Source organism: Anarhichas minor, unplaced genomic scaffold, assembly GCF_050575085.1.
Source record: "Anarhichas minor isolate MPS153535 unplaced genomic scaffold, ASM5057508v1 ptg000136l, whole genome shotgun sequence".
Lineage (NCBI taxonomy): Eukaryota > Metazoa > Chordata > Actinopteri > Perciformes > Anarhichadidae > Anarhichas > Anarhichas minor.
The window spans coordinates 7,585,659-7,613,511 of NW_027466582.1; the positions used below are offsets into that span (position 1 = coordinate 7,585,659).

The 27,853-nt window shown below is 42.5% G+C and overlaps 1 protein-coding gene across 1 annotated transcript; it reads right to left on the reverse strand.

Moving 5' to 3' along the window:
- Window positions 1-3: 3 nt before the first annotated feature.
- Window positions 4-27,318, reverse strand: mettl24 (methyltransferase like 24). The gene is made up of 5 exons (XM_076083753.1): window positions 26,596-27,318; window positions 14,092-14,190; window positions 9,154-9,287; window positions 4,902-5,127; window positions 4-1,067 (listed from the first exon to the last, which is right to left on the reverse strand). Exons 1-5 carry the CDS (start codon window positions 26,932-26,934, stop codon window positions 750-752), a joined length of 1,116 nt encoding a protein of 371 aa, XP_075939868.1. The 5' UTR covers window positions 26,935-27,318; the 3' UTR covers window positions 4-749.
- Window positions 27,319-27,853: the final 535 nt, after the last annotated feature.

Below are 27,853 nucleotides of genomic sequence, written 5' to 3' on the forward strand. Positions count from 1 at the left end.
TTTGTGTGGATCTCAATTGTTTTTATTATAGAAAAAAAAAAACAATTAGAGTTCATCTTTTCTTTTTGTCTTATTCCCACACACTCGCCCACACAGCCAACAAACGCACCGAACAAATCCAGAGACCTCGCTGCAACGTTCTTCTGCTTATTGTTGTGCTTTGTGTTCTAGATACAATCATACCAGGGTTCAACTGCAGGGAACAGCACATCCCATCTCCTTTATTACTGACATTCCACTGCTCATTATTTCTGTTTAAGCAGCTCCAATCCCCCCCTTAAATAGTCACGAGGCAGGATTTTTCATCTACTTGCCCCTGTTTAACATCGTGTATCCACTTCCTTAAATTCATGTTCTGTTGAGTGAGAATATTGTAACCTGGAAAGGTGGTCTAATAGCAGGGGCAGGGGGGGGGTTCCTGGCTGTTAGGACCATGAAGACGGGGGTCATGATGAGTCAAGAAGCTGACCTGCAGCCAACAACTCTGCCACTATGAGGTAGAACACAGAGAGCCTCTGGAGGCAGTTCACTCTGCCTCCTCTTCACGGCTGAGGTTATTATAGGCCAGGAGAGGAAGAGCAGGAGGATAAGTGAGCATGAATTTCGACTTTGCAGCAAAAAGGTCAGGCAAGATAAGAGAAGTCTGTTGGGGAACAGCCGCGCTTTAACAGGAATTTGTGCTCCGATTTAAAACTCCACGTTGAGCAAACGTACATTTCCATTCAGAAGCTGTTCCAGTCTGGCTTCCCTCAAGGCTTCCACTCCGTGTTCACCCAGCTCAGGGTGTAAGCACTGCTGGCGTTCAGGACATTCTTATGCAGAAAGAGGTGCGGTTTGGCTGGGTCGCTGTTGACGTGAAAGAGGCGGAAGTTTGCGTGCTCGAGTTCCTTGAGCAGGCTGAACCAGTACCGCACCACGGACGGGTCGTCACCGCCCACCTCAAAGCCCGCCCAGTGAAGGTGAAGCTCCAACAACAGCTGACCCACTGAGTCCAGAACTCCTTCCAGCACCAAATTCTCCAAAATCTTCCACTCTGCGCTCTCCATATCAGCCTTCAGTACATCCACCTAAAACGGGGGGGGGGGGGGGAAACCACATTGGATGTTTTTCTTCTTCAGGTAATAAATTAGTTATTTTATAACACTGGAATTACACTTAACTGTGTGGAATTATTCAACGCAAAACCTATCAAAGGATGAAAAGGAGTAAGTGAAGCTTGGCCTTTGTTCTTGCTTCAGCGGTGTTGATGATGGATTGAGCGAGAGAGCAGCCTGACAAGGCCTGCTGTGTCGGAGCACAGAGGAAATGCTTCATAAGATGAATGTTAATAGCACCCTTAGGTCATATTCATATGAGGAGACTTGTGCATGGCCAAAAGTTTAAGGCACATTCTCAGGATCTTAGTATTCCTCCAAGTCTTCTGGATTGCTAAAGAGGTCCATTGTCTGACCTTTATGTCTTTAAAAGTCTATTTGGAGACGGTGCTTTTATTCCTTCTCGGCCCAGCACGTTCTTAGCTAGTATATCATGTTGTCAGTAAATTAGTAGTGATAAGACCTGAGGAGAGATTTGGATTACAAGATGTATCAGAAAGGGGGCCGAGGTAATGATTATTACTTTAAAGATAACATGAGATACTAGCTAAAGGAAATTCAGAACATCATCAGTCGGCATCTGACAGCACAAGTATTAAAGTGACCATGAAATTCCTTTACAACTGATGCCTTTGGCGACGCTACAGAATTCCCATTCCTAATTAGTGGAACCGAACAAAGTCTCTGAAATTCTCAAAAAGCAGCTATCTATGGAGAACAACTCCAAATGTTGTCCTCTCTCCTCCCTGTGGGCCTTAAAGCTCTCCCAAGCATATATGTTGCTTAATTGGACAGAAACCTCCTGAAGGAAAATGATATGGCATCATCAAGAGGTGAAGTATTAACTTTGTCTTTAAGGCCAGTGGCTTTTATTATGCGTCATGCTGTGTTTGTGTGCATTTGTCCTTGTTGGATGTTATTTTTAGAGCATATGGCTTCATTCTTTCTAGCTTTATTTTCCTCCACATAAATTGCCTGTCTGCCTCAACGGTCCCTGATCCAATGCTGCCAATATTAACTGTCTGCTGGAGAAGTTACAAGCCCTGGCAACACTCCTGTCTGCTGTGAGTAAAGTCCATATAGTGTTGGAGCTTTGTAAAGATGACTCTGCTGTACCGCTGTGCAGCGTGAGCATCGCTAAATGGTTCCTTAACTGTGCCGGAAGGAAATCAGATGATGACCGTTTCCTTGTGGTTGGAGAGCAAAGTAAGATTCATCTTCTAGCGTCTCTAAAGGTCATTAATTAACACGACATAACTTGTTTATTTTATTCCCACAAAAAACAAATGTAACAATAGCAATTTGTTTTATGAAATGCTATATGCTGCAGGGATGGTGTATTTTTTTTTTTAGGCCAATCAGAAACTTAGCATCACACTGGTTCTCTTGAGAGAAAAAATAAAATTGGATTTTTCCATTGCATTTTGGATTATTGCAGGAATTAAGCTCTAAAAGTATAGTATTTTATGCACAATGTCTTTGCACTCTACAGAAATTCCTGCCATCCACTGCTGAGGAATTAATGTCAGAGTGCTGCAAACAGTCTTCTTACCCATAAGGCAAATATTTCCTCTCCTCCAAGTGCCTCGCACAGTGTGTGATCAAAATACACATGGTAATTATTTCAGGAAAGCATCCGCAGGATTAGGCAGCATTTTGGGACACATTTTAATTTCGAGACTCTTTTGATGAAAAGTTGTCTGAGTCTTTGTAAACAAACAGGTTTTCTGATTTGAGAAAATAACTTTAAACGGAAGTTTACGCTTCGGCTTGTTAATTGGCCTGAAATGTGTTTATTTCATGGTGGGCAAATCCTAGCTAATAACAAGACGATTATTTAATGTCTCCTGTTGTTCCACATGATTAGTCTTGTCACAATAATTCAACTGTTCTTACTTGTAAACCAGAGAGACAAACATTACAGCTTATCTGACCTTTATTATTATTATTATATGTTTTGTATGCTTTCATTGGTGAGCCTGCCACAAGAGAGCAGATCACAATTGAAGATATTTAATTACACATCCGAGAGGTTTGCAGGATTGGGCCCTTTGTTCAGAAAATGAAAAGGTTATAAAGATGGAAGTATATTGTGCTTGTTTTCTACCTCTTGGGAATTTGGCAGTGCTTCATTTCATTAAGCATGGTAGTACCGCTGCCAGTGCTGATGTATTTACCACTTATCAACATGATCAATGGTCCAATATGCAGTTTCTCTCTATAAATGAGATGTGAATTTCTGCTCATGACATTTGTCCTTGTGTGGTAACGATGACTATCTCAGCTGGTCACCAGAGCTCAGTGAATGAGTCATCTTTGTCGTTTTTTAACGAATACAGATAAGAAATGCTGCACAAATGCATATTTTGACCTTTCCGAGTGAGTCTATTTCTTCAATGCTGCTTTTCCCGTCACAGCGGCTGGGCGAGAGCCTTTGAGGAGAAGCTGTTCTGCTGCTGTTGCTGCTTGCTCTTCTGGCACACTATGTACTTGCATTAAAACCTCATTACCAGGATGTGTGCATGGCTTCCCATTTAAAACAGGGGGATACTGTCATCCATGAAACAGGATGGTGTACGAACCCACCCACATAAACGCATACACGCACCAACGGTTATTTCTTCATATCTTGTCACACAATCAGAAAATCTTCATGTCTTTTCCAAGTCCCTTGAATGAGCCGTTATGCTTTGCTTTTGGCTCTAGAAAAATAGTTATTAACTGCAGTTTTAAATGTGTGTAGGAAAGACATCATTGAGCAGCATGTTTACATTCTGCACCAGCAGCTGATTTAGATTTGCTTTGATTTAACTCTTCATATATGGACAGGTAGAAAAAAAGCAGATTGATTCATTAGGTTGAGCAAATATTTTAGGAGCAAATCATTAAAAAAAGTTTCTTATTCCTAGTTGCAAAAAAGTAGTGGAGCTATGACAGTCTGCCCATTAGACTTCGATGTTCTTGTATAAAAGTAAAGGTTTTAACCCAGTGGTGGTGCTCGACAAAAGGTCCTCTGTCACCAAAAACATTAGGATCCAACCTCTGGGGACAATAAATATCAATGAATTTTAAGCCCCATGTGTAAGACTTGAACATTTCTGACTTTGGCAACTCCAAGTGGGAGTATCAACCAAGGAAGACAGCAGGGCACAAACAACCTCTAGAATTTACTCATTTTTTAGTTTCTGATGCAATGAAATGTTTCTGCAAGATGCTGTAATCACATCCTATCCTGGTTAGATAAAGGTTAAAAAAATGTAAGTTTCCTCAGAGAAAACAAAACAGCCGGACTGACATTCAGCTGTGTCTTCATTACCATAATGTAAGAGAAGCTTGGCCTCTTTCAATAATCACTCAGCCTTTTCCTAAACAGGCATGTTTGTTGGATCTATCTATGACTGTGTGTATTAGTATGCATGCTATACGTGGGCTTGGTGTGTGCATATGATTGATCTTGTATGCCGATCCCTATCTGATGAGGTGGAACACAATCCTGGGGGGGGGGGGGGGGGGGGGGCTTTAAAGAGGTAACATTCAGTATGATAATATTTAAAGGAGGAAAACTAAATGATATATGTGTGTTTATCCACCTGGAGCCTGAGACAGAACAGAAGAATGAATCATGATGGGCTGTATTATGTTGTGGGGTGCGCTGGAATGGGCCGGTGCCTGAAACCTCTCACTGACACAGGAAGAACGATCCCTTTCATATGGTTCCAGGTGATTTTAAAATGGCAGAATTTTTCATAAATTGATATTATAGCCAGAGACCTTGTTGTATACAATCCCACTTATCCCACCTCTTACCTGTCTGTGTCCAAAGTCATTAAGGATGGTGGCCAGTTTCTTGGTGTTGGCGTACTGACGCTGGGCGACAATGGCCGGGTTAGGATCCCTCCAGTCTACAGAGAGCCGATGAAGCCACATTTCAGCCTGCTGCAGGTGAGGCTGCTTCAGACTGGGATCAAAGCAGTGGACCTCACATCCTGCCCGTGCGAGAGATCGCTCCAGGGACCGATCATCTACACCCAACCTGCAACCCACACAACGCAAGACACAGGGTATAATACTTATTAATACTAAGCTGCATATCAAACACCACATCGTCACTGTGACCCTGACTTCACCTGCCCACTTAAAAGCCAAGAAATAAATAACTAAGAGTGCTTTTTCATTTTGAAATATGAGTAAATCTAAGTAGACAGACACATTTCCCTGTATTTCTCTTGCTCTCCTGTGCCTCACTTTCCCACTGCCTCGTTCACTGCTGTTCTCTCTTTATCTCACCCCTCCCTTCTCTAATTCTGCAATTTTCTCCTTTTCTTCCTTCTTCAGTCACTGTCTCCGCATTCCCTCGTGTCTAGTTTGTGCTGCGGCTGTATTCTGTAATTGCGGCAGAGGGAGTACATTTTACAGTACATGTCTTTTACAGATGAGTCACCGGGTCTCCGCATAGCATCCCACGAGCAGGGAGATAAGAGATGCGTAGATGGGAGAGATTGAGATGCAACTAGACATCTCTTTTTACCGCAGTAAATGTTTCATATTCTTCCCTGAGAGTTTCCCCATTCTCTCTGGTGCGGTGTTTTAGCCAGGAATCACTGCAGTGACACTGTAGACAACTGTCAGGGGGGACTACTCGATTACTCATGGAGTAGTGGGGTTCATGGTGCATCTGTGCGGAAAAAGAAGGGTCTCTACTAGCTGTAATATCCTCTGTAGACTACAGAGTTCTAGAGCGGTAACTCTCACATAGTTGACTAGAATGTCCTGGCAACAAGATGTGAAGTGTGTGTGTGTGTGAGATGGGTGACAAACACCCAATGGATTGTGAATCTGATAAAAGGAGCCCTTAGTCCGCCTGTCCTCGCAATGAACTATAATGTCAACAGTCTCCGGATGTTGTGAAGCTCAGAGGCGAGACTGGTTAACAAAGGTGTTCTGGGAAACTATCTGCTGTCTGCTCTTTCTCTTTCAAATTCTCCTTGTACGTTCACAGTTGGATCTTATCTAATCTAATAATTTATGTTCCCTTTGTGTCAAATACCATGGCGTTCTCAAAATATTCTCCATGACTGTCTGTCTCTCCGCCCTTGCTCTCTCTTTCTCTACCGTGCTCCTATTCCCCTTCCTTCACCACACATTGCATCTTATTAACATGTGCATGATTACTGTGGGATGTGTTAGCCTATATAAGTGCTCCAAAATGGATCCATTTTTGTTTTATGGCCTACAGGCTGCAGGAAAAGTTGTCATGAGTGGACCTCTTTCAAATTCTATTTGAGTATTTCTGCACTTCCAGGGCCTTCGAACTGTCTCACCCAAATGGAATACAGTTATTATGAATGTTATTAATCACACCTGTGCTTTATTTCTCCTGTGAGAAGATCTATTTGGTTACCACAAAGTCACCCTAAAACAAAAAACAAACTTTTATATTTTAGTGCAGTGTATTAAGTTGCCGCATATGCTCTACTGTTTAGGACATTTTGACACTGTTCAAGCTATTCAAAACTTAAAAAGCATCTAAATGTTTGTTTTTGCATTTCTGGAATCCTCTATTGCTGCCTTCTAGGACACACACACAATTCCATAAGCTCTAAGCTAAATTAAGGTGCATAGCCTTGGCTTCAGTCAAAGATACACCTACGCTTAGCTCAGTTACTGAAATCAATGAATTTGAACACTGAAGACTAAAACATCCTCCCTCACTGAATAAAAGCCTGGAACTCTGACAAAATAATTGTTAATCACACCAGCCACAATTCTAATGATAATTATTATTTCCACATTTTTTCTTTGGAGGGTCACTTCAGCTAAAGAGAACAATGGGGCAGCTTCTGGAGCCACTATTGGCAGCTATACTGAGATGGTTAAAGTGCAGCAGACTGAATGCACAAGTTTCAATGCCTGCTTTGTTTGGTCAGAATCTCTTTTTTAAATGTATTACAATGGATGATTCATCCTCTCAGACGATCTTTCAGCATCTGATCTGTTACTTCATAAGGAGAAAAAATAATGTATGATCAAAAACGATTGAAACCGGTATAGGAGGAGGAAGAAGGAGGACGAGAGAGGTAAGATAGAGTACGAGAGGTGAAAGGTGGATAGCTGGTCTTTCATGTGGAAAAACATCCAGCAAACCCCCCCCCCCCCCCCCCCCCACCACCACGTGACAGACCAATCAGAGAACAGCTGCTCATCCTGCCTCGGCACAGCCATCCACGGCTCGTTAAACTGCATGCAAATGAGACGTATCAACCGTACACACGCACAAAAACAGCACAAAATAAGCACGCAGGCGTACACACACAACCGTACATACTCTGTCGTCCTAATGCACTGAGTTCAACAGTGAACACACACACTTAATAGTATTTGACGTTTCTATTAAAGCCATAGTTATGTGCAGCAGTGGACTTTAGTAGGGGGATTTGTGAGTCTCCACAGCGGAGAGCAGAAGTCTCCTGAGAATAGGATACTCAGCATACCTGACATATATTCAAGAGCATGACCATGGAATGTGTGTGTGTGTGTGTGTGTACTATGAATCTAGGTTAGATAAGGGACATGGGAAGGAGAAGATCACTTGACGTATCCAGAAAAGTGGAACTTCAGAGAGCAGCTTGCCTTGTTAAACTGCTGTACTAACTGGGCTCTTTGGACTTTTCTTTTGTCACTCCTGAAGTATCTATTTGTCATAGAATTCCATTTTTTAGGTCGACTCACTGTTGCATTGTATAAGCCAGAGTTGAGGATTCAACTAAGCGTGGATTGAATTCCTTCCGGAGGTCTTAATGGATCAGTTAGACAGAAGGAATACTGGTAATGTGACTTTCGCTGACGTGACAATTAGAGCTGTGAGTCACATTTTCCCAAGCTGATATTCAGGTCAAATATTTGCATAAATGACTGAGAGGACGCATACTATTCTTTTTATTTTTGGTGAATGCCCATGTAGCTTGCCTGCATGAGCGACTTCCCATCAGTCAGCCAGAGGATGTCAGATATGTTTTTCTCGAATGCCTCCATTTGACCCCTGACCCCCACCATAGAGAGGCAGGAAGCCATAAAAAGCAGCCCCTCCCATCTCCATCCCTCCATCCCTCCTACAGTATCTGTACCCTGCCTGCCTTCATGCCAGCACACCTGTGCTGTCTCTCAACAGTCCAATTAATAAACTCCCTCTCGCTCCTGCAGAAAAATCCTGCAGCACCTCAGCACAGTGGAGGCCCAGCAGGGCAGAAACCGGGCCGAGCTGATCCACGACGCAAAGCCAACTGGGAGTGATTGGCTCTCCAATCTTAAGAAGGTCAAATACCTTGGTGGCCTGGCTGACTCCATTCAAGATTACTTGCCACTCAAGGAGAGGAAGCAGAGGTGGAGGGCATGCGACGTTCCAGGTGGAGGTACGGTTAAAGCAGACAGAGGATTATCTTTACTCTTATTGCAGTGTTCTTTCAACAAATCAAATTGCCCCGAATACACAAAGAAATAGAAACCTACGTGATACATGGCACAAGAAAAGTGAATATTTCTACTCTGCCAGAGATAGACAGATCCTGAATAAATACAGGCTCAGTGACCAATTAGTCATTGAAATTGGAAGACATAAAAAGACTAGGCCAACAGGGTACGTGGAGACGGAGATACTCCTCTTCTGTTGTGTGGAGAATAGCCTTCATTCTTTGAAGAAATAGTGAGTGAAACCCCAGAATTTCTCCTCTTAGAAGAAAATTGTCATGGGTGAAATGACAACAGCGGCAATTGTGACTAGATATATCGCAGCCTGTCACAGAACCAGATGCTCTGCAGATAGCTCACTGACTGTCTGAAAATGAATGTTGGGAACAATCCTGTTGCTCTACAGATGCAGCACGTGACAGCTTGTCTCAAAGCTAATGTACAGAACGTAGCTTATTTTGTATAACTGATTACAATTAGGGTTGGGTGTTCGAATAAAGGTTGACATTTTAACATGTGGTGGTGAGTGTGACGTTCGAGTTAGGGAATTAATGTCTTCAGTGGATGGCATATGTAAGTGTTTGTCTGTACGCACCCAAAAGAGTACACCCTGCAGTGTTTGCCTTGTATCCTGTGGGTCAGGCTGTACTTGGGGTCCAGACATGCAGCCCAGGCAGCTTTGGTCCCCTCCTGAGCAGCTTCCTCACCGGTCAACGATGCACACGACACCTAAACACATAAAGACATATTATAACAGCCAATTCCGATATTGAGAACTAGAGTTTCTCGTCAAGCTTATGTTGTTCCCTGGCTCAAACTGTGAGTCCTGTATTGTAAATGTAATGTACAATCTGAAAAAAAAAAGCAATGAATGGAGTCCCAGTAAGTGTAAACAATCCCACCAGCATTTGAAAGCAAGAGTGGCACTCTCAGGAACAGTCCTAATGTGATGAACATCTTTTCCTCAAAACATCTGAACACAAATGCGATAACTCACTGGAGACTGCTACTGAATTTGACCTTGGGCTAGTCTGTGTTTGGGCCTCAGTGTTGAACAACATTATGCATACTATTCATCATGATGCGCAGCTGGGGCAGATGACTCAGCAGCACTGCCAAGTCTCTCAGCAGTAGAGTGAGAGACTGAAGAGAGAAGAGATTGAAGTTTTTCACATGTACTTAATATGCTGAAAATTCCAAACAGGGGAGTGCAGGTTGTTTTCCATTCAGAGTGTTTCTGTGGGTATGTTTTGGTAAAATATGCACTTGCATAAACTATTTACATACAGACAGTAAACATGTGCATACGTGTCAGCGTGTTGATTGTGTGTATGTCTGCAGTTTTACAAGGGACTAAGCTTTAGTACAGGACCCTCTGCTCAAATGTTTGATGTCTAATTTATTTAAGCTCCGTCTGCGGCAGAGGGTCAGTTTGCAGAGGGAGGAACAATATTGTCTCAGACATGATTATATGAAACATAAATCTATGGTTCTACTGTACACCATTCTTGTGTAAACAAGATATGATGTGTATAAGTCTGTGTGAACGTTCTTGTATTAATACTTACTGTGTATTATCTAACACTAACCGTTTACAGAGTTCTCTCAGGTTAAGCAATGAAGCAATGGAGAAATAATAATTGCTTTCGAAAGGTATTCTGTTGCCAGTGAACGATTAGCACTGTCTGCCAGCCTCTTATGAACCCACATCTGTTGTTAACTTAAAAATGGCATTTGAAACTTCTATTTGTGCATGTTTGAATTCCCTTGTGAAGGGAGTTAGTTTTTTGCAGCTTCAAAAAACCCTCTTAGGCATCGTTTCCTTGCTCTGGCCAAACATGGTAGTCCAGATGTCCCTGTCGTCAGCAACGTTTTTTGGCTCCTCCTGGGAGCTTCCTGAGGCATTTCTCAGCCAGATGAGATATAATCTCTCCAGTGTGTTCTTGGGTCATCCCCGGGGTCTCTTGTTATTTGGACGAGCCCAGAAAACCTCCAGAGGAAGGTGCCCAGGAGCCACCTCGATCAGATGGCTCATTTATTATTCAAAGGAGCGACGACTCTACTCCAATTTCCCTCAACATGTCTGAGCTCCTTATCCTATCTCTAAGATTGAGCCCAGCCAACCCATAGAGGAAACTCATTGTGGTTGGTATCCACAATGTCATTCTTTGGTCGCTACCCAAAGTTCATGACGAGAGGTGAGGGTTGGAACAAAGATCGGCTGCTAAATCAAGAGCTTTGTCTCCAGGCTCAGCTCAGTTTGGTGCAACACCTGCATTACCTCTGATGCTGCACCAATTTGCTTATTGATTTCCCATTTCATTTTACCTTTATTTGTGGACAAGACCCAAATATACTTTATAGCTTCTTGGGCTAGCAACCCACTCCCAGCCCAGAGGGAGCAATCCACCGTCACTTTCTGATGAAGCCAATAGAACCCATCATCTGCAAAAAGGAGAGAAGCAATTCTGAGGTCCCTAAACAGCTCTCTCCTCCCTCGGCTGCGCCTCGTGATTCTATCCATTAAAATCACGGCTAGAACCGGTGGTAAGGGACAATCCTGGTTGAGCCCAACACCCACTGAAAATGTGTTTGACTTATGGAGAGTACAGATGCAGCTCTCACTCCTGTTATATAAGGAATGGATGGCTCATAGCAACATGCTCAGTACCTGATACACAAGCCTTCTCCAACTCCTCAAAACAGATGTGGACTGGATGGGCAAACTCCCATGACCTCTCTACTAATCTTGCTAGTTTAAAGAGCTGGTCCACTGTTCCACCACCAGGACCGAATGCCCATTGCTCCCTCCTAGAGTCTCCTCTCCAGCACCATGGCATTAGCTCTCCCAGGAAGGCTGAGCAGTGTGATTATGCAGGCAATGTGTGCAACTTCCACAGAATGTGCTGGTCGGGTTCAGGAGTTCCTCAAAGTGCTCCGACAATCCACTGCACGACAATATCTCCAGTCAGGGTCAGCAGTTCTCCTGAGATGAACCCTGCTTTCCCTTCCTGAGTCATCTGACGGTTTGCCAGACGTTCTCCATAGCCTTCCTGAACACCTTCGATGTCCAGGTTTTTGCCTCAGCTACCACCAAAGCCATAGCATCTTTGGCCTCATGGTACTTGTCTGCTGCTTCAGGAGACCCTTGGGCCAACCAAGCCCAAAAGGCCTCCTTCTTCTGGTTCTGTCCACCAGCGGGGTCCTAGGCTGCCACAATTACAGGCATCAACGACTTTCTGACCACAACTTAGAGTAGCATGAGAACTTTTTTCTGAAGTGGGAGTTAAAGATCTTGCAGATGGGGGATCACTGCGAGACATTCCCAGGTCTCCCTCACTACAGGTATGGATCTGTCGGCTCTGTCCGGCAGCAACCATCTGATCCCAACTCAGCACCAGGTGCATGTTTACCAGACTCCAATGCTTATCCCAGTGGACCAACAGGACGTGTCTCATGTAGGTCTTTCACAGTTCGGTACCAGGTCCCCTCTAAACAGCGTTTAGTGACAGGTCAGAATGGGACCAGCTGAGTCAAGTGCAGTGTCACCTGATGTGTATTTGTCGCAAAAGGCACAATAATTGTGCTGTACATGTGGGTGGCACAATCATGTATTTAAATCAATTTGGAACACGCTTCATTATGGTTGTCATTGTTAATGTGTTCCAGCTGAAAGCATTCGTCAGAGCACAATGCACAGTGTGCAATGAAATGCAAAATCACTCTTGATTATTTTGCCACTTCACATCTGCGGGCTAGGCATTGAACTGATGACTGCTGAACACTGGTTCACTGAATACTTAAAATGTACCCGTTTTCATTAAGCACACATTGTAATGAATGAACGGTAACTACTCATTGTTCTGAAGCTGATAAGAAAAAAATATACCAAAGTATATTTTTTGTTGTTAAAAAAATACTTTTATACTTCCTCCTTATCTGTGTGTGTACTGGTGCATGCATGCATGCATGCAAGATACACTGACTCCTATTGATTGGGCAGTTGTGTCGCAGGCCATCTCTCTGAGTAACAGCTCCACCAGGCACTGTGTCAGTCAGCATTACAGCTGAAGATGCTGCTATGCCCCCTCCAACTCCCTCCACCCTTTCCTGTCAGTGTGTATGATGGACAGTTCCCTTCAACAGCTTCCCACAAACACACACAAATACTCAGACAATCCCTTTCTCTCTGTTCTTGTCCTTGTCTCTTCCGCTCACACACACAAAAACGCAGAAGTGGCTGCACACACGTGTACACACACACGCACACACACACACACACACACACCCACACACCCACACACCCAAGGCTAATTCATTATGAGCTGAATATCTGCTGTGAAAGATATAGAACGTTTGCTTAGTCATTTGGAGTGGGATACTCTGTGTTCTCGTTATATTGTGTGAGGGAAAAAGATAAGTTGGCGATTCATCTCCAAGGCAATTTCTTTTACAATAAAAACAGCAGCAAATGTCCCTCTATGTTTTGGAAAGTGAAAATGAAACGTGTGTCTTTGCATTACCTTCACAATAGGGACAAGGGCACTGAATTACAGGCTTGCTCAATCCCTCAATATTTCTCAAATTATGATGCTGAACATCTTAATCGATTTATAGTCATTTAATACTGACATAAACCAACAAACAAACCACAACATCTCATTGATTAAATATGAATAGAGGGGCTCTGAGTTTAATCTGTATGGTAATCAATAGAGTAATGAATTATGTGTGTACTGTCGAGCAAGACGACTGAGCTGAATGTGAAAGAGGTGCCGGTGTAGCTCAGTCATTGGCTGATAGTTACAGGCTCACTCTGATATGTATACAACAAAGACCTGTCAAAATAATGCACTATCTGGCCTTAAAAAGTAACAACTACTCTGATTATCTGTCTTCAAATTACAGTCCTAATGCTACATTAATGCATTTGGTTTCAGGGTTTAGTTCACCTTGAGTTAAAGCAGTACAGGTTTTAGGATGTTATGTTCCCTGATGGAAAATAACTGGTAGCAAAGCATCAAGTACAGCCAATATCACAAATAAAAAAAATACAGAAAAACAAAAAAGACACCACATTAACAGTGGCTCAAGGTAAAAACTGAGTAACCAGGGACTTGTAGGCCAAGAATTGTGCAGTTATGACTAACTGAACTTACAGCTCTTGTCAAAAAACAAATTTGTTGTTCCCTGTGAAGACTTAATCAGATTGTCTTTACATAAAATCAGCAGTGTTAACAGTGCCAAGACACCAACAATCCTGTTTTCTGTTTCCACTTTCATAATACTGTTGCATCTTAATATCTGCTCTGCAAATCTTTTATATCGGATTGTACTGTTCTTATTTGTTGTACTTTATTTGGCCAGTCAGCAGTGGTAGGAAATGCACTTACTGCAGTTACGTTCCATCACAGCAAGTGACAACATTTATTTTTAATATTATACATGGTCCCTTTCAAATACACGAAATAAATGAAGTAGTTATATACAACTGGAGCTTTAGATAGTAAGAATTCAAACAACGATGACTCACTTGGGGTGTTGTGATGTAGTTGAGGAACCTTTTAGCTTCTTCCTCCAGAGTATGACTCTCACCGGCCCAGGGCTCCAAGTCTATATGCCACCGAGGACTCTGTAGTGGAGCGCACACACACACGTACGTGATTATTAACAAACGAATAGTGCATGACAATTGAAAATTAATTAACATCAAAGTAGGCCAATCAAAGAAATCCAGTGCAAGGACAACAACAAAGGGAGCTTTATTCTTCCAGGTATTGTAACCCACTTGTGTATACTGATGGAACTTGGTCACAATGTGCTCAGTGGAGGATTTTTTCCCCCACCTGTGTGTTAGTGACAAATAAGCTGCTTAAGTTGATTTTCATTGTTATTTTAGTAAAAATGGGGCTGCTATTTATCCTCATGCATTCTGCGCTGCAAGGTATACAGGTGAAAAAGATCGAATGTAGAAAGTCCGTCTGTGTTTCACAGTGGAAAAATAAGACTTACGTCCCCGTCAGTATGGCCATAGCAGCTCAGTGCTGCTGTGTTATCACATTCCTAAAACCTGGCCGAGCTCTGCTTTACAGCCTGCTTCATTTCTACAGGAATGTGTTTGTTTATGATTAGAGGAGAGGCAGTGAGATGGAGAGAGAAGGAAAAGAGGATCCGAGAAGCCAGCAACATCTTGCCTGCTTCATTTCTTTGTATCTCCCCTTACAGGGGTGTAACATAATGATGCATTTGCTGGTTGCACAATAAGTTCTTGGGTCAAACACATGGCCCGATTTCATTAGCACCCCCCCGGTACAAATTATCCTGGGTGATTTCACGTTAGAGTGCGGCCTTGCCTGGGACGCTCCTGCCTTCATCAGTATTTTATGGGCACTGCAGTTTCAGATTTTCCATGGTTTTGCCACAGATCATTTTTTTGGCTCCGTGAAACAGATCATGTTTGGGTCTGTTTGATGCTGTGGGCACATCGGGTGAGCAATCTGTAAAGGGCACAACAGGTCTGTTTCGGAAAATAATTTTGTGTTGTAACTCACACCCATATTTCCATGACCCCAATTACATATTTTCTCTCTCTCTCTCTCTCTCTCTCTCTCTCTCTCTCTCTCTCTCTGTCTCTTTCTCTCTCTCTCTTTCTCTCTCTCTTTCTCTCTCTCTACTCACCCACTGCTGCCCGTCAGTTTAGCTTCGTGATTGCAGGCTCAACACAATGGGGCGTCATAGCTCAGCCACTTTGCTTTACAATGACACTGTTGATTTCAACAAAAGTGGCTTAGTGTGATGTTATAATTGAGATAGTGTAAAGGTCAACGCCCTCATATTTAATTCATGATACAAGCCAGTGGATTGTTTACATACTGTAGTTCAATTCATTACAATCTTTATCTGCATGGAAATTAAGAAAACATGCTGCCAAAACATCACATATGCACGTATGTGGATTTGCAAGGTGCAAACATTTCTGTGCACTTCAACGTACACACATTATGAATCTGCACATATAGATCTGAAACCATGCAATGATTATCTACTAATCCATTTTCTATGCGAGGGCTGTCTTTTCCCTCTCAATGCACATGTACATCCACACACTTGTGAATTATCTATGGCAGCACCGTGTGTCATTTCCTCTTCCAGTGATGCTGATCCTGGATCTGCCAACACAGAGAATCAGCTGTCCCTCAAATGGCTGCAGTGTTGCATCCACGCAACACTATTCACTGTTTGGCATTCAGCCTTTAATCGATTTGTGGCGTGTCAAACCTCTATTTCCTTTTCTGTCTTTCCTCCTCTGGCTCCTACACTCTGCGTCTCAGTATGAAATAAATGCAATGGTGATGATCAACGTAATCACCCTGCAGGAAAAATAGGGTGATAGATGTATGGATATTTAATTTTCTCCTTCAACTGTTGACCTACGACTATGCCTCCACAGTTCCTCCATAACATTTTGATTCAGATCTCATAGCAAAAGAAAACCTCAAATGTGAAGGCCACATTGGTCCAAAAATGCAGCAGTGAGCAACTCCGAGTCCTTCCTGCAAAGCTCAACTATCAGGCCCCATACATCGGCCTGGTACAGGTTGGGACAGGACTGCTGATCAGGTGGCAGATATCTGGGACAATGGACCCATGGAGAGTTGTATAAGGTGGGATTTAGGAACAAAAAGTGGAGAAGGAAAGGACAGAGTGTGGGTCAAATGCATACACATTCTCCCTGAAATGCATGGCAGAGGAGGAATGGAAATATTGGCATATTTTGGCAACGGAATCTGAGGTTTCTAGTTCAAAGACTTAACTGGAAAGCAGCCGGTGTCAGACTCGTACAACTCGGGTTTTCAATCCATGTCTGTTTTCCTCGCGGGCTTTTCATGTGAGGTTATTTGGTAAAAAATAAATGCAACCTTTATCTAACGACACATTTGTTTTTTTGCTGCATGTGCTAAAACTGACATCCAATATAGATATTTTGTGTGCGCGCATTAAACTATACATGTCTGTGAGCTCCTACAAACTGCTGACTCATCATTTAGCAGAGATGAGATTAGCGTTAAGCCCCATGTTCAGTCAAGCAACAACAAGTCATCAGCGGCTCAGGGACAGCCGAGGTGTTAATAACAAACATCAGAACATCACTCAGAACTGTCGAGCCTCAGCTGTTTAGCCCTTAATCCCATGACATTAGATACAACAACCTCCTCAGCATAAGCATTCCAAAAAAAAGTATTTAGTAGTAGTGTGTTTGCAGCTGAAAATTTTCACTGAAAGAAGTTGATGTTTTAGAGTGAGTGCCGAGTGAAGTTGAAAAGCTCGGTTTGCCTTCAAGCACTGAAAGGAGTTGAAATGTCAGTTTAAAAAGCAAGTGATGAATTGAATTGGAAGGATCAGTTGAAGTGGAGGTCTTCAAAGAAATTAGTAGCAGTTCAAGTGTGTAAACTGAAATCTGTTGGTGTAATAACATTGGAATTGTCAGTTGTCAGCTGATGTCAGTTGAGGTATTTGCTTCAGTTGTTGTAGTTCTTTTTAGTTCAAAGGTGACAATCTGAGACCTGAAAGGGTTCGACATGTCATTTGAACTGTAAGCATCGACATGAGTTGAAGTGTCACTTGAAGTGTGATCGCTGACAGCAGATGAACTCTCGGTTAAATAAGGAGATGATTAATTGAATTTAACTGCAGACAAAGTTAATAGAACAACGTCAGAGATAAAATGGAACTGAATTGTTTTCTATCGGTCTTTTATCCTGATACACTTGCCTTTCCTTTTCATTTTATCTCTTAAGGAGATTTTTTGTTTTATTTCCTCCTTGCCCCCCTTTTGATTGCTCTGTTACGGGGCCTGCATGTCTCGATGGAGCAGGATGTGTTAGTAGATCTGTGCCTCTCAGCCTGGTGTGAGAGAAGTGTGAGCAGCCAGGCCAAGCGTGAATAATCCCCTGGGGAGAAGAGGATGGATGGGTGGACAAGAGATGACTGGATAAAACAAGAGAGGACGGTCTGCCAGAACAATGAAGGAGGGGGAGGAGAAGGGAAGTAGAGGGGGAGACGGACTTGTAAACAGAGGAGGAAATGTGCCTCATTGTGAAGGCAGAAGAAGAGTTCTACACCTGTATATGGATTTACACCAAGAATAAAAAAAAGTCAATACATAACGATCGACGACTGTGTGGTCAGATCATCTCAGAGGACACAGGCAGTGCTTGAGTAAACAAATTGTCTCTGGTGTATCAAATGTCACGGAGGAGCCAGCCACAGGTGAGCAGTGTCTGTCCATTTGGAAACCATAAGGCCACAGACGGAGTGCTGCCAAGTCGGCCCCATCTGTTGGTAGAGTGCCAGGGTGCCAGGGTGGCTGAGTGTTTTTTTTTTGCGATTACTGCAGACGCTTCCGAGACGTACCACCAAGCTGTGCAGTCAAGAGGTCAAAGCTTTCAGTTCAACACCGTGTGGAATATTATTTTAACACCATGGAGTGTCTTGAAGTTATAGGAAATGCTCCTTGACAGGCTATATTTTCTTGACAGCTTGGGTAAAAAAACTGAATAGTACCTAGCATCTGTGCCAAATGAAGGTCAAGGCATGCCATGGACAAGTGGGCAGACAGAGACGTTGTGGTTTAATGAAACAGCAGGTGGCTGATTCACATTAGCCTCCCTCTGATTTATAGGAGTTGCTGAACCCAGTTGAGAGACTTTATCAGAGACGTGTGCTCCATGGGGGCTGTGCTAATGCGTTTGCAGGAAATGTGAAGAAAGATTCTATGTTTTGTTTTTGTGACGCTCAGAACTTTGGTTTAATTTAACATTTATCACAAAGTAAAGAGCTTTATTGCATTTAAAACAAAACACAGTCATATCTAAGGCAAAAGCAATTTTCCAGTATTTCTTTATTAGGAAATAAAACCTACTTAATACTTACATAACTGCATTTACAGACAGGTCATTGGATATTTCGCCTCACAGTAAATACTTGATACATGACAATACCGGCCATACCAATTGGCTAAAAATGAGGAAGAAAAACTAGGCAAATGAGGATCTACCACGTTGCTGCTGAAATACTCAGAAATCACAGACATTATTTGCAAAAGGTACATCATAATGCTATTTTTTTTGGACCGTGTGTATAGTTATAATGACTTGATAATGGATGGTGAATAGTATAACGGGACATGGAGCTGAGATCACACACATCATCTGCCAGAAGTCATTCATCCTGCTTTCGTTCTCTCTTTACCTCCTTCTATTTCTGTGTCATTTGAAAGATTTATGAGGTTCTTGATATGATGATCTTGTGATTATTGTTGTTGTGGTAGTCAACCACAGTTTTGGCAGGTACTAGAGATGTTTACTGTGAGTAAATCAAGTGAGAATTGATGACAACAAAAGACAGATGATTAGATTTTACACTCGTTGTTGTCGACTGACTTTAAGGAGGCTACAAAGTTTGCAAAGCAAAAGAGTATCCGACAGGTTTGTTAGTGGTCGGATCAGACACCTGCTGCATTCTGGGTATTTAGAACATCGGTCTCAGTGAATGCATATTATGTTAAATCAGCTGGTGACAGACCAAAAAGATAGAGGATTATTACATCAAGAGCAAAATAAAATCTGTATATTGAGAGGATTGATACTGACAGCATGACTGTAGTTGTAAACAGGATAATCACAAAGAATCTGCCTTACTGAGCTCCATCGTTCTGACTAATCTGGTAGATTGGGGAGACTGGCAGTCGGATCAGACCCATCTGTCTCGGTTTTCTGCAGTGTCATCTCTACTCCGCTCGCTGGCCAATCCCAGCTCACTGCCAGAGTACAGTGAGAGACAGAGAGGGTATAACAGAATTAAAGCAGAGGATTACGCTGATCTTTTTTAATAAAGGCAGTAATCTCAGAAGAGTTTAGCGTCAGTCTCAAAGGCATCTGACAAACCCACATCGGGTATGCCTTCACCAGAAAGAGAGGAAAGAGAAAGAAAGTTGGAAAATGGCTGCAGCAAATCTGGTTTATTGTAAAGTGGGGGAGTTGAATTAACCTCTGAATATTATTTGACATTGAGGCTTTGCATTCATGCGTCCAACACTGTGTTACATTACAGCACACACACACACTCTCATTCGTCATTCTGCACACAACTTGGCAGTAGCACCATCTGCCCACGTGTTGTAAATCAAAGCTGATCGAAGACCTGCGTGAGCCTTTTCTCGCTCAGTACTTTAAGCCATCGCCTACATGGTACCGTCTTGCCAATGCGAAGCTTTTGCATTTTTCCTGTTTTTTGTTCCAGGTACATCTTCACAAGCATACTCGATATATACTGTGCTGAATCGAACCATATCAATGCCTGAGTACCATGACAGACAACTAAATGTCAGATAAGAGGACACTTTCTGAGTTGAATGAAACATAAATTCATTAGATAATGGTTGCAAAAAACGGACAGGGTAGGTACATTTCTTTCCTTTTAAAACCCCGTTTTATGGAAAGACATTCAGTAGTAAGGCTGTGCAGATAGCAGCTGTCATTTAAAGCGAGGTATTAGAGTACAGGTATGCATGTAGCTGATAGAAGCACATTAACATAACAAAGCCACAGTGGGAGATTACAGTTCCAACAAGGATTGAAATGGTTATGTAGGGGATGCAACTCGGACAAAAGGTGATCGACACAGTTGATGACACGATGCTGGCTGATTCGCTCATATCGTGTTTGAATCAGTGCCCTCTTGGCCAGCATGTTAACAGGCAGATGGGGTCTTATTGTTAGCAGGCTTGTCGTTAAAACCTGCATGTGTGTGCCTGAGTGTATGCGTCAATCTATGCGAGTGTGCGCATGTCTTCCTGGACAGTATCCCAGATATGAGATCTGTGTTTGATGTTCTAGTTGGGAAGAGCAGAAAGAGCCCCGCTGAGCACCATATGACATTCATTTCCTGAGACGGAGCAGAAATATCCTCATCATTTTACTTTTCTTGCCAATTTGTCTGTTTGTTTCTTGCACATAAATTAAATTCTAAATATGAAAATGGTAAGGAATTGAAAGATGTGTCAAGGGGGTTGTATATTCAAGCCTTGTCATAGCATAATTGTCAATTTTCGTGTTTGTTTTGTGAGATCAGAGTCCTGCCAACATTATTACTGAGCAGTGGTGTCTCCACAAGCACCCCACTTGTGTTTGTGTTTAGAATTTAATCTCCCTTCTCTGTGCCTTCCTCTCCATATGTTTTCCATTCTCATTAACACGCAGTATCAGCGATCAAATAGATGTCGTGAGTGAGAGACAGAAAGGCAGAAACATTATTTTCAAGGTGTTTTAGATATGGCTGAGAGCAACAAAAAGCTCTTTCAACGATTGCTCCTGGTGTTCACTGGCCCTCTCTGTTGCTTTGTGGCGTCTGTTGTTTTTGTAACCAGACACATGTGGCTAAAGTGCACGGCAAATGCTTCTGGAATGGATTTCTGCTACACAAACAAACCGCAGGCTTTTTTGGTGGCACACAAAGTGACATTTGCTAGAAGTAGGCATTCATGGTGAGTGTGAGTGCATGTGTACATGGATGGGGCAGTGAAATTGAGTGGTAAAGATGGGAGCGAGTGATTTCAGAGGTCAATGCACTCATTCATATAAGCTGGGAGGGAGACTGAGAACTTTCTGGAATGTTCCAGACAAGGCGTCCATATCTGAGGGGAGTATTGTGAGATGGAGACTCTGGACTTGACAGTCTGACACTGACTTTTCCCCCCTTCAGTGGGAGTCTTTGTCCGATACAAGTTAGCGCACACAACAGACCCACTGTTTGTTCAGTCAATAACATTTAGAGCATTAAGTGGCTTCTGTTTCTCCATCTGCAACATATGGTTTTGATCTTCTTGTTTGAGGAAGGGCTTGTATGGATCTACATTTAAAAGCAGCGATCAGACGCTTTCAGGTCTCAACTATGGCCTCAGACTTTTTTCTCTGCCTATAGTTTCACATTCAAATAAAAAACAAACAGGGATTGATTTCGTATCCATAATGTTTCTACTTATGACCGAAAAAAAGTAGTAACATCTTCTCACCTCCAGATACCCCCTCAGCTGTTTCTCTTGTTTAAAAAGTGTGTAAACCCGTGCTCAAGGTGATCAAATAGTCATATTATTGTAACTTTGACGAGAAGGGGTGATTGATTATCTGAAAGGTCTCTTTGTGCTTCTTCCCCCCTTAACTTGGCAAAGATTCCGGGCCGGCTTGTTTTCCTTAGTTGAACTTGGTTACTAATCTAGCATTGAGCAAGCAAAGCTGTGTGCATGTGTAGAGGGGTTTACTCCTCCTGGGTGGCTGGTGTGTGCATAAGGAGTGATGCAATGCTACTGCAGTTATATGATCCAAAAATGTTGGAAATCAAAGGGCTCGCATGTCTAAACATATGTATTTCATCTGCCTGCAGTTATAACACCTTGTACATGTAAGCTGCTTTGTGCCTGTGCCTGTGATCCTAACATTCCAGCTGGGTAGTTTGCACTTGTTTTCAACAACAAGATATTCTGGAAGTTTTGAATTCTACAGTACCTTACGTGGCAATTGAAGACAACCTTAAAGCAATAGTTTGACATTTGGACAATAAGCGTAATTTGCTTTTTTTGCTGAGAGTCACATGAGAAGATCAATATCATACTGGAGTGGTATCATTGTTCTCATCATAGCAAATTTCCCAAAATGTTGAACTGTTCCATTTGGGCTTTTGAGGAAAAATAAGGAATATATTTTAATTTCAGTCTCTGGCACTCTAGCTATATATATATATATATATATATATATATATATTATAGTATTATAAACAATTCAGTTACAGCTTCACTGACAAAATAATTCACTCTGTGGTGAATAAACACACATGTTTTTGCTGAGATAAATGTCACATCAAAACGCCATGAATTGTCTTGGTCATGAAGGCTTTTGTAATATCAGTCAATATAAGTGTGTAAACAACCCAAGTTGGGACGGCAGCTGCACTACAGGCGCTGTTTGCAATAGATAACATTTTCAGCTCAAGAACAGAAAGTCGAGTGTGACCCAGGTGACATGTCAGCTTCCAAGCCCTTGATTCCTTGCGACTCACTGGTTCCTCAGGTCAGCCTGAGAGGTTAAAGATGCCTGAGAAATGACTCCAGTCACACCTTTGGGATTACAGAAGGCAACCTTCAAATTCTCTCTCTCTCTCTCTCTCGCTCTCTCTCTCTCTGTCTCTCTCTCTCTCTCTCTCTCTCTCTCTCTCTCTCTCTTCCTCTCCCTCTGTTGATCCGAGATCTTTCAGCTTTCCAAGACATGACCAAGGTCATCGGGTTTCTGCATTACAAATTCCACTGGGGGCCAAATACTGACTGGCAGCGGTTGGCTCAGACAGCACAAAGCGGCTTTTTCTGTTCTGGTTTTATCCCAACGCTGAACTAATCAACGTTCAGGTGCAAGTAATTAGTACTTGCCTTGCAGATAGATTTAACTTGTGCCCCATCTAATTAAAATAAATCATTTGATTTAAAGTGCAGGCTGCTCCGGCTTATTAGTGTTTATTGGTGGAATCAATTAATGCCATCAAAAGTATTCTGTTTTATCCAAACAGAGTGATAGAGTCAACTCAAAGGCCATTGCTGTGTTTATTTAATTCCCCTCTGCTGGATCATTTAAAAAGAAAAAAGAAAAGAATAAAAGACGAGTATTGCGTGGTGTTGCACAGATTACCTTTGAGTCACTGGATGATCATTTCAGTTGGCTGTCTTAGTGTGTCATGTTGTTATAAAATCTTCTAAAACTGGGAGGCTTGATCTGAAAGGCTGCACGGTTCCACTTTGCTTCTCTGTTGTGATCTATGTGCCGCCTGCCTGTGGGCTTTGATGTTGAGTGTGTGTGACATGTTGAATGGCAGCTGACCTATCTGGGACAAATCTCTGAGTGAGTTTTAAGACAGAATTTCTGTAGAATCACACATTCACAGAACCGTCACATCTGAAATGGGATGCTGTGGAGAGCAGGGAGAAAAGGGCTGTATACGTGTGTCATCTTCCGTTCCGTTGAAGCCAGTAAATATTAATAAGATCTGAGTCTGTGTGGATTTCACAGCAGTGAGAGACATGACTTGATTCTGGTCCAGGTCATCGGAGAGTTCTTTGAGATAGATGAACCAGCCTCGTCTCAGAATGTCAATAGAGGTCAACTCTGCTGACCTAATTTATTTATTCTAGATATCGATTTGGAGAATAATTCAGAATATACATCTTTGGTACTTGCTTCTGTCATCCAACCAGGGTAATAGCAGCACTTCCGCTCCCACCAATGGCAGTAGATGAGTGTCGGAGGCATAAGTAGCATATGGCGTCATCTGGTGACTTCTGCCAACTTTTTAAGGTGCCGGCAGCCACTTGTCTTTTCCGAAGCTTTTAGTAGTTTTCAACAGGAAAGATAGAAATATGTTGAAGTGTGACTTAGGGGCAGTAGTCTGTTTATTACTGTGTTAAAGTCAGAAGGCTGAGTCATCAGTGCATGCATGCTGTTCCTGCTCTTCTCTATCTTTCTCTCTTTCTCTCCCTCCATCATTGCTGCTGTTGTTTGGCTCAACACATTTCACGTCTGTGTATAATTTAACACGTCATCCCTCTCCTCGTTTCCTCAGTGGGGAAGAAAGGCTGCAAGAGGTAAATGATCAAAGAGGATGTGTGTGAGTGTATTAACGTGGATGCCTGACAGCTAAGAGTTTAGATTTCCTTTATTGGTTATTACTAAAACAGTCCCTTAAGCTCTCTATCTCTCTCAGTCTCTCGCTGAATTTGTCAGCAACAGTCTGTCCTGTCTCATATCTACGCTACAGTTTCTTGAATGCCTTTCTTAATGATTTTTCTTAAAAAATAAATCCTGAACTTTTGCCATTTTCAAACTGCAGCAGAGGTAACAGAGCAGCTGGTGTTGTGTTTGCGATGCTGCGTCACTGTGTAGTTAGTTGTTGGTATGCCATAAAAATGGCATCAATCAACCACATAATGTGAAAGAGAAAATGTTATGATTGAGACTGAAATAAAACTCCATATGTAACCATAAACAGGTGATAAAACCTAATCAACATTTCTTAGAAGAAGAATAAAGAGTGTCTCCAACCACAATACAAGTGTTTGTCTCATACTGATGGATTATATTCAATGTATAATAATAACAATTTGACATGTCTTGTACTAATAGTACTAATTTCCACAATGTGTTGACAGCAGAAGCAGGTACACTGTGGTTAACATGCCAAACATCATGGCAGGCTAACAGAAATACGAAATAATGCATGTTGTGTTTCAAACTGTTGGCCTAAACTGATGAAATCCCTTTTCAATGGCATGCCAAACATCTTGTCTGGGAGAAGGCCCGCAGACCCTCTCATTTTTACAGCAGTACACTGCAACTCTATTCTAAACATTGATGTAACCCAGACCATCTGAAATCAATGAGTGCATAGAATGGCATCATGGACACTTCAGGCTATAAAGGTTATTTTTCCGCCTTGCAAACTGATAACTGAGCTTCTCTAGGATTGTTCTCTTGAATCTCTCCATTGCTATTCATCAAGATCACTCATCATCTTCCTTGCAGAGCAACTGTTCTGCTTTCCAGCCCATTATTTCATCTGCGGTGCATTAATATGTGCCGAGAGGAGAGAGCAGGCTGTGAGCTAGTGAGCACCCGGGAAAAAGAGACAGAGAGAGAGAGAGAGAGAGAGAGAGAGAGAAGAGGAAATATATATGGGTTAGAAGTGTGAGGTGAGACTGAAGTTTTAAATTGAAACAGACAGGAGCAATAAAAAAGCAAGAGGGAGGATGAGAGCACGAACATCGGGGACTAGGTAACATGACAGAGCAACAGAGCAACCGTGATCTTCGAGATGAGAGACTAAAGCAAGAAATAGCGAAAAGAGGTGTAGGTAGAAAGAGATATCGAGAGAGAGTTAAATGGCTGTAGCATATGACACATCAATTTCATCAGGGCCCCTTCAGGGCAACTTATGTGACAAATTTTGTGTCGAGCGTATGGTGGTATGTAATATTGATGGCACACAAGTGCCCTTCCCTCGATGTGGCATAATAGCCTTGCAGTGATTTTAAAACAGCTTTTAAAACGCTGTCGCTCCTCAGTCTCGTTGGTTTAAGTCATTAAAGATTTAAAGACAAGCATTTGTTGCCCTAAAGTATCAGAAAGAAGACTCAGTAGAGAAGAGGAAATCGGGGATTGAAAGAGAGAAGAATGTCAAGGAAAGACAGATTTGTGTGTGTGTATGTGTGTGTGTGTGTGTGTGTGTGTGTGTGTGTGTGTGTGTGTGTGTGTGTGTGTGTGTGTGTGTGTGTGGGAGGGTTGATGGAAAATGGAAGTGAAAGGGAACAAAAGGGAGATGGATGGATGCAGAGATCAAATGACAAAATAGAAGTTAGAGCACATAGCTGAGATAAATCAAAGAGAAAAAATAAAAGGCATGAAGAGACACAGAAAGTGGGTGTTTTGTTATGCCAGTGCTTTAACACGCCCTTCACAGGTTAAGGGTTAAGCCCCTTTAGAGTGGAGTGTGTTGTGTGTGTGTGTGTGGATAGCTGCGTTTGCTCCAATAGGCATTGCATCTGAATGGCTCTTTGTTAGACTTGACTCTGTGTGGATTTGCCACTAATACAAAACAGCCGGCGTGGAGGGTTTCTTGGTTGTATTTTGGGTCAAACTCACACCTGTTTGAAATTGTATACATCTATCAAAAAACAACAACAAGTGACAACCTCTGTATCAACTTCGTCAGTTGAGAAGCATTTCAGAAGTGCTCATTGAACATGCATTGATCCTGCTGCCTGTTCTTCCTTCATCACCCTCCTGGGATTACTGAGCTTTAATCCAGTGCCTCAGAGACGGAGTGAAAGCTCCTTTAGTGAGCCGCTCTGTCTTCTACTGCACTGATTTAGGATCAGATAACCTTACAAGAATCTTAATCGCAGCAATTAAGAACTCAACAGTTGATGGGTTATCGAACATACCTTTCTGTGCGGGCGGAGAGGTGCGCAGCACGGTGGTGAGGGCTCCTCTCTGTCCTCGTCCCTCTTCCTAGCTTGGCTGTCCTTCTTTAGTGTTCGAACATAAGATATTCTCCTTTTAATGCTTCTGTCCTGCTCCTCTGCTTCTAGTTTGGTTCTGCTTTGTTGGCCCCAGTTCTGACTAGACTGGGTGGGACGTCCCATGGGAGTAGGTGCTCCCCGCCAACTTGTCTCCAGGTAAACATGAACGCACACACACACAGCAGTGAGCAGAACACCCAAACGCAGCAGCAATCCCCGGGTGAGACGCTCTCTGCCCATGTCCATCCACTGTTTTGTCATTTCTGTGTCTCTGGCTCGCTTCAGTCCATCTCCTTAAGTAGAAGTTCTGTTTTTCCCTTTGCTGTTTCTATCCCATTCTTCCTCTCCCTCTTGTCAAAGAGTTGTTCTTTCCTTTTCTTCTCTTCTCTTTTCTTCTCTTCTCTTCTCATCCAGCCTCTCCTTCCCTTCAAGTTTAAAGTCCACCATAAGACCCAGTAAGTTAATGAAACACACACATATCAAGGACACCTCTGCCCATGTGTGAGCCGACATGAATGAACCTGAATTATTTTGTGCATACCAGAGTATATCATGAGGCTCGGCAAAGACATTCAAAAGTACAATGTGTGCCGCCCTCTTGAAAACTTTGGGAACTCCCTCCTCACGCTCTCAAGTCCCCCTTTCCCCAAACACACACACACACCCTTTTAATTGCTTTCTTTTTCTTTCTGTCAGCCCCATATCACACACACATTGCTCTGCTCCCTCCCTCGGGTTGCCTCTCCCGCCCCAACAGACTCTCGGGTTACTGTGTAACTCTAGATATGGGCAGGGCCAGCACCACGGGCCCATGTATAGGTCTCTTTCTGCATCTGCAAACAAGTCGGCGCTCTCACCAATCGCGACAGCTCAGCCTTGATTTGCATACTTTTCTTTTTTAGCTGCAAAATTTATAAAAATTAGATATGAAAAATAATATTATTATTATTTCAAGGATCATCTTCTGACCAATGTTTACATTTTTTGTTGGTAGCAGTTCTCATTCACCATACTAAATAAAACACATTTAATCATTACTCCTATAGCTTATAGGTGTTACCTCCAGTACTATATGCATTCCTGTATTACTTCTCCTGTTACTAACACTAATCAGTTAGTTCTTATAATCTCTGGCAACTTACTGAAACTAACTTCGGTGTTTTATTTTCCTTGGCAGTAA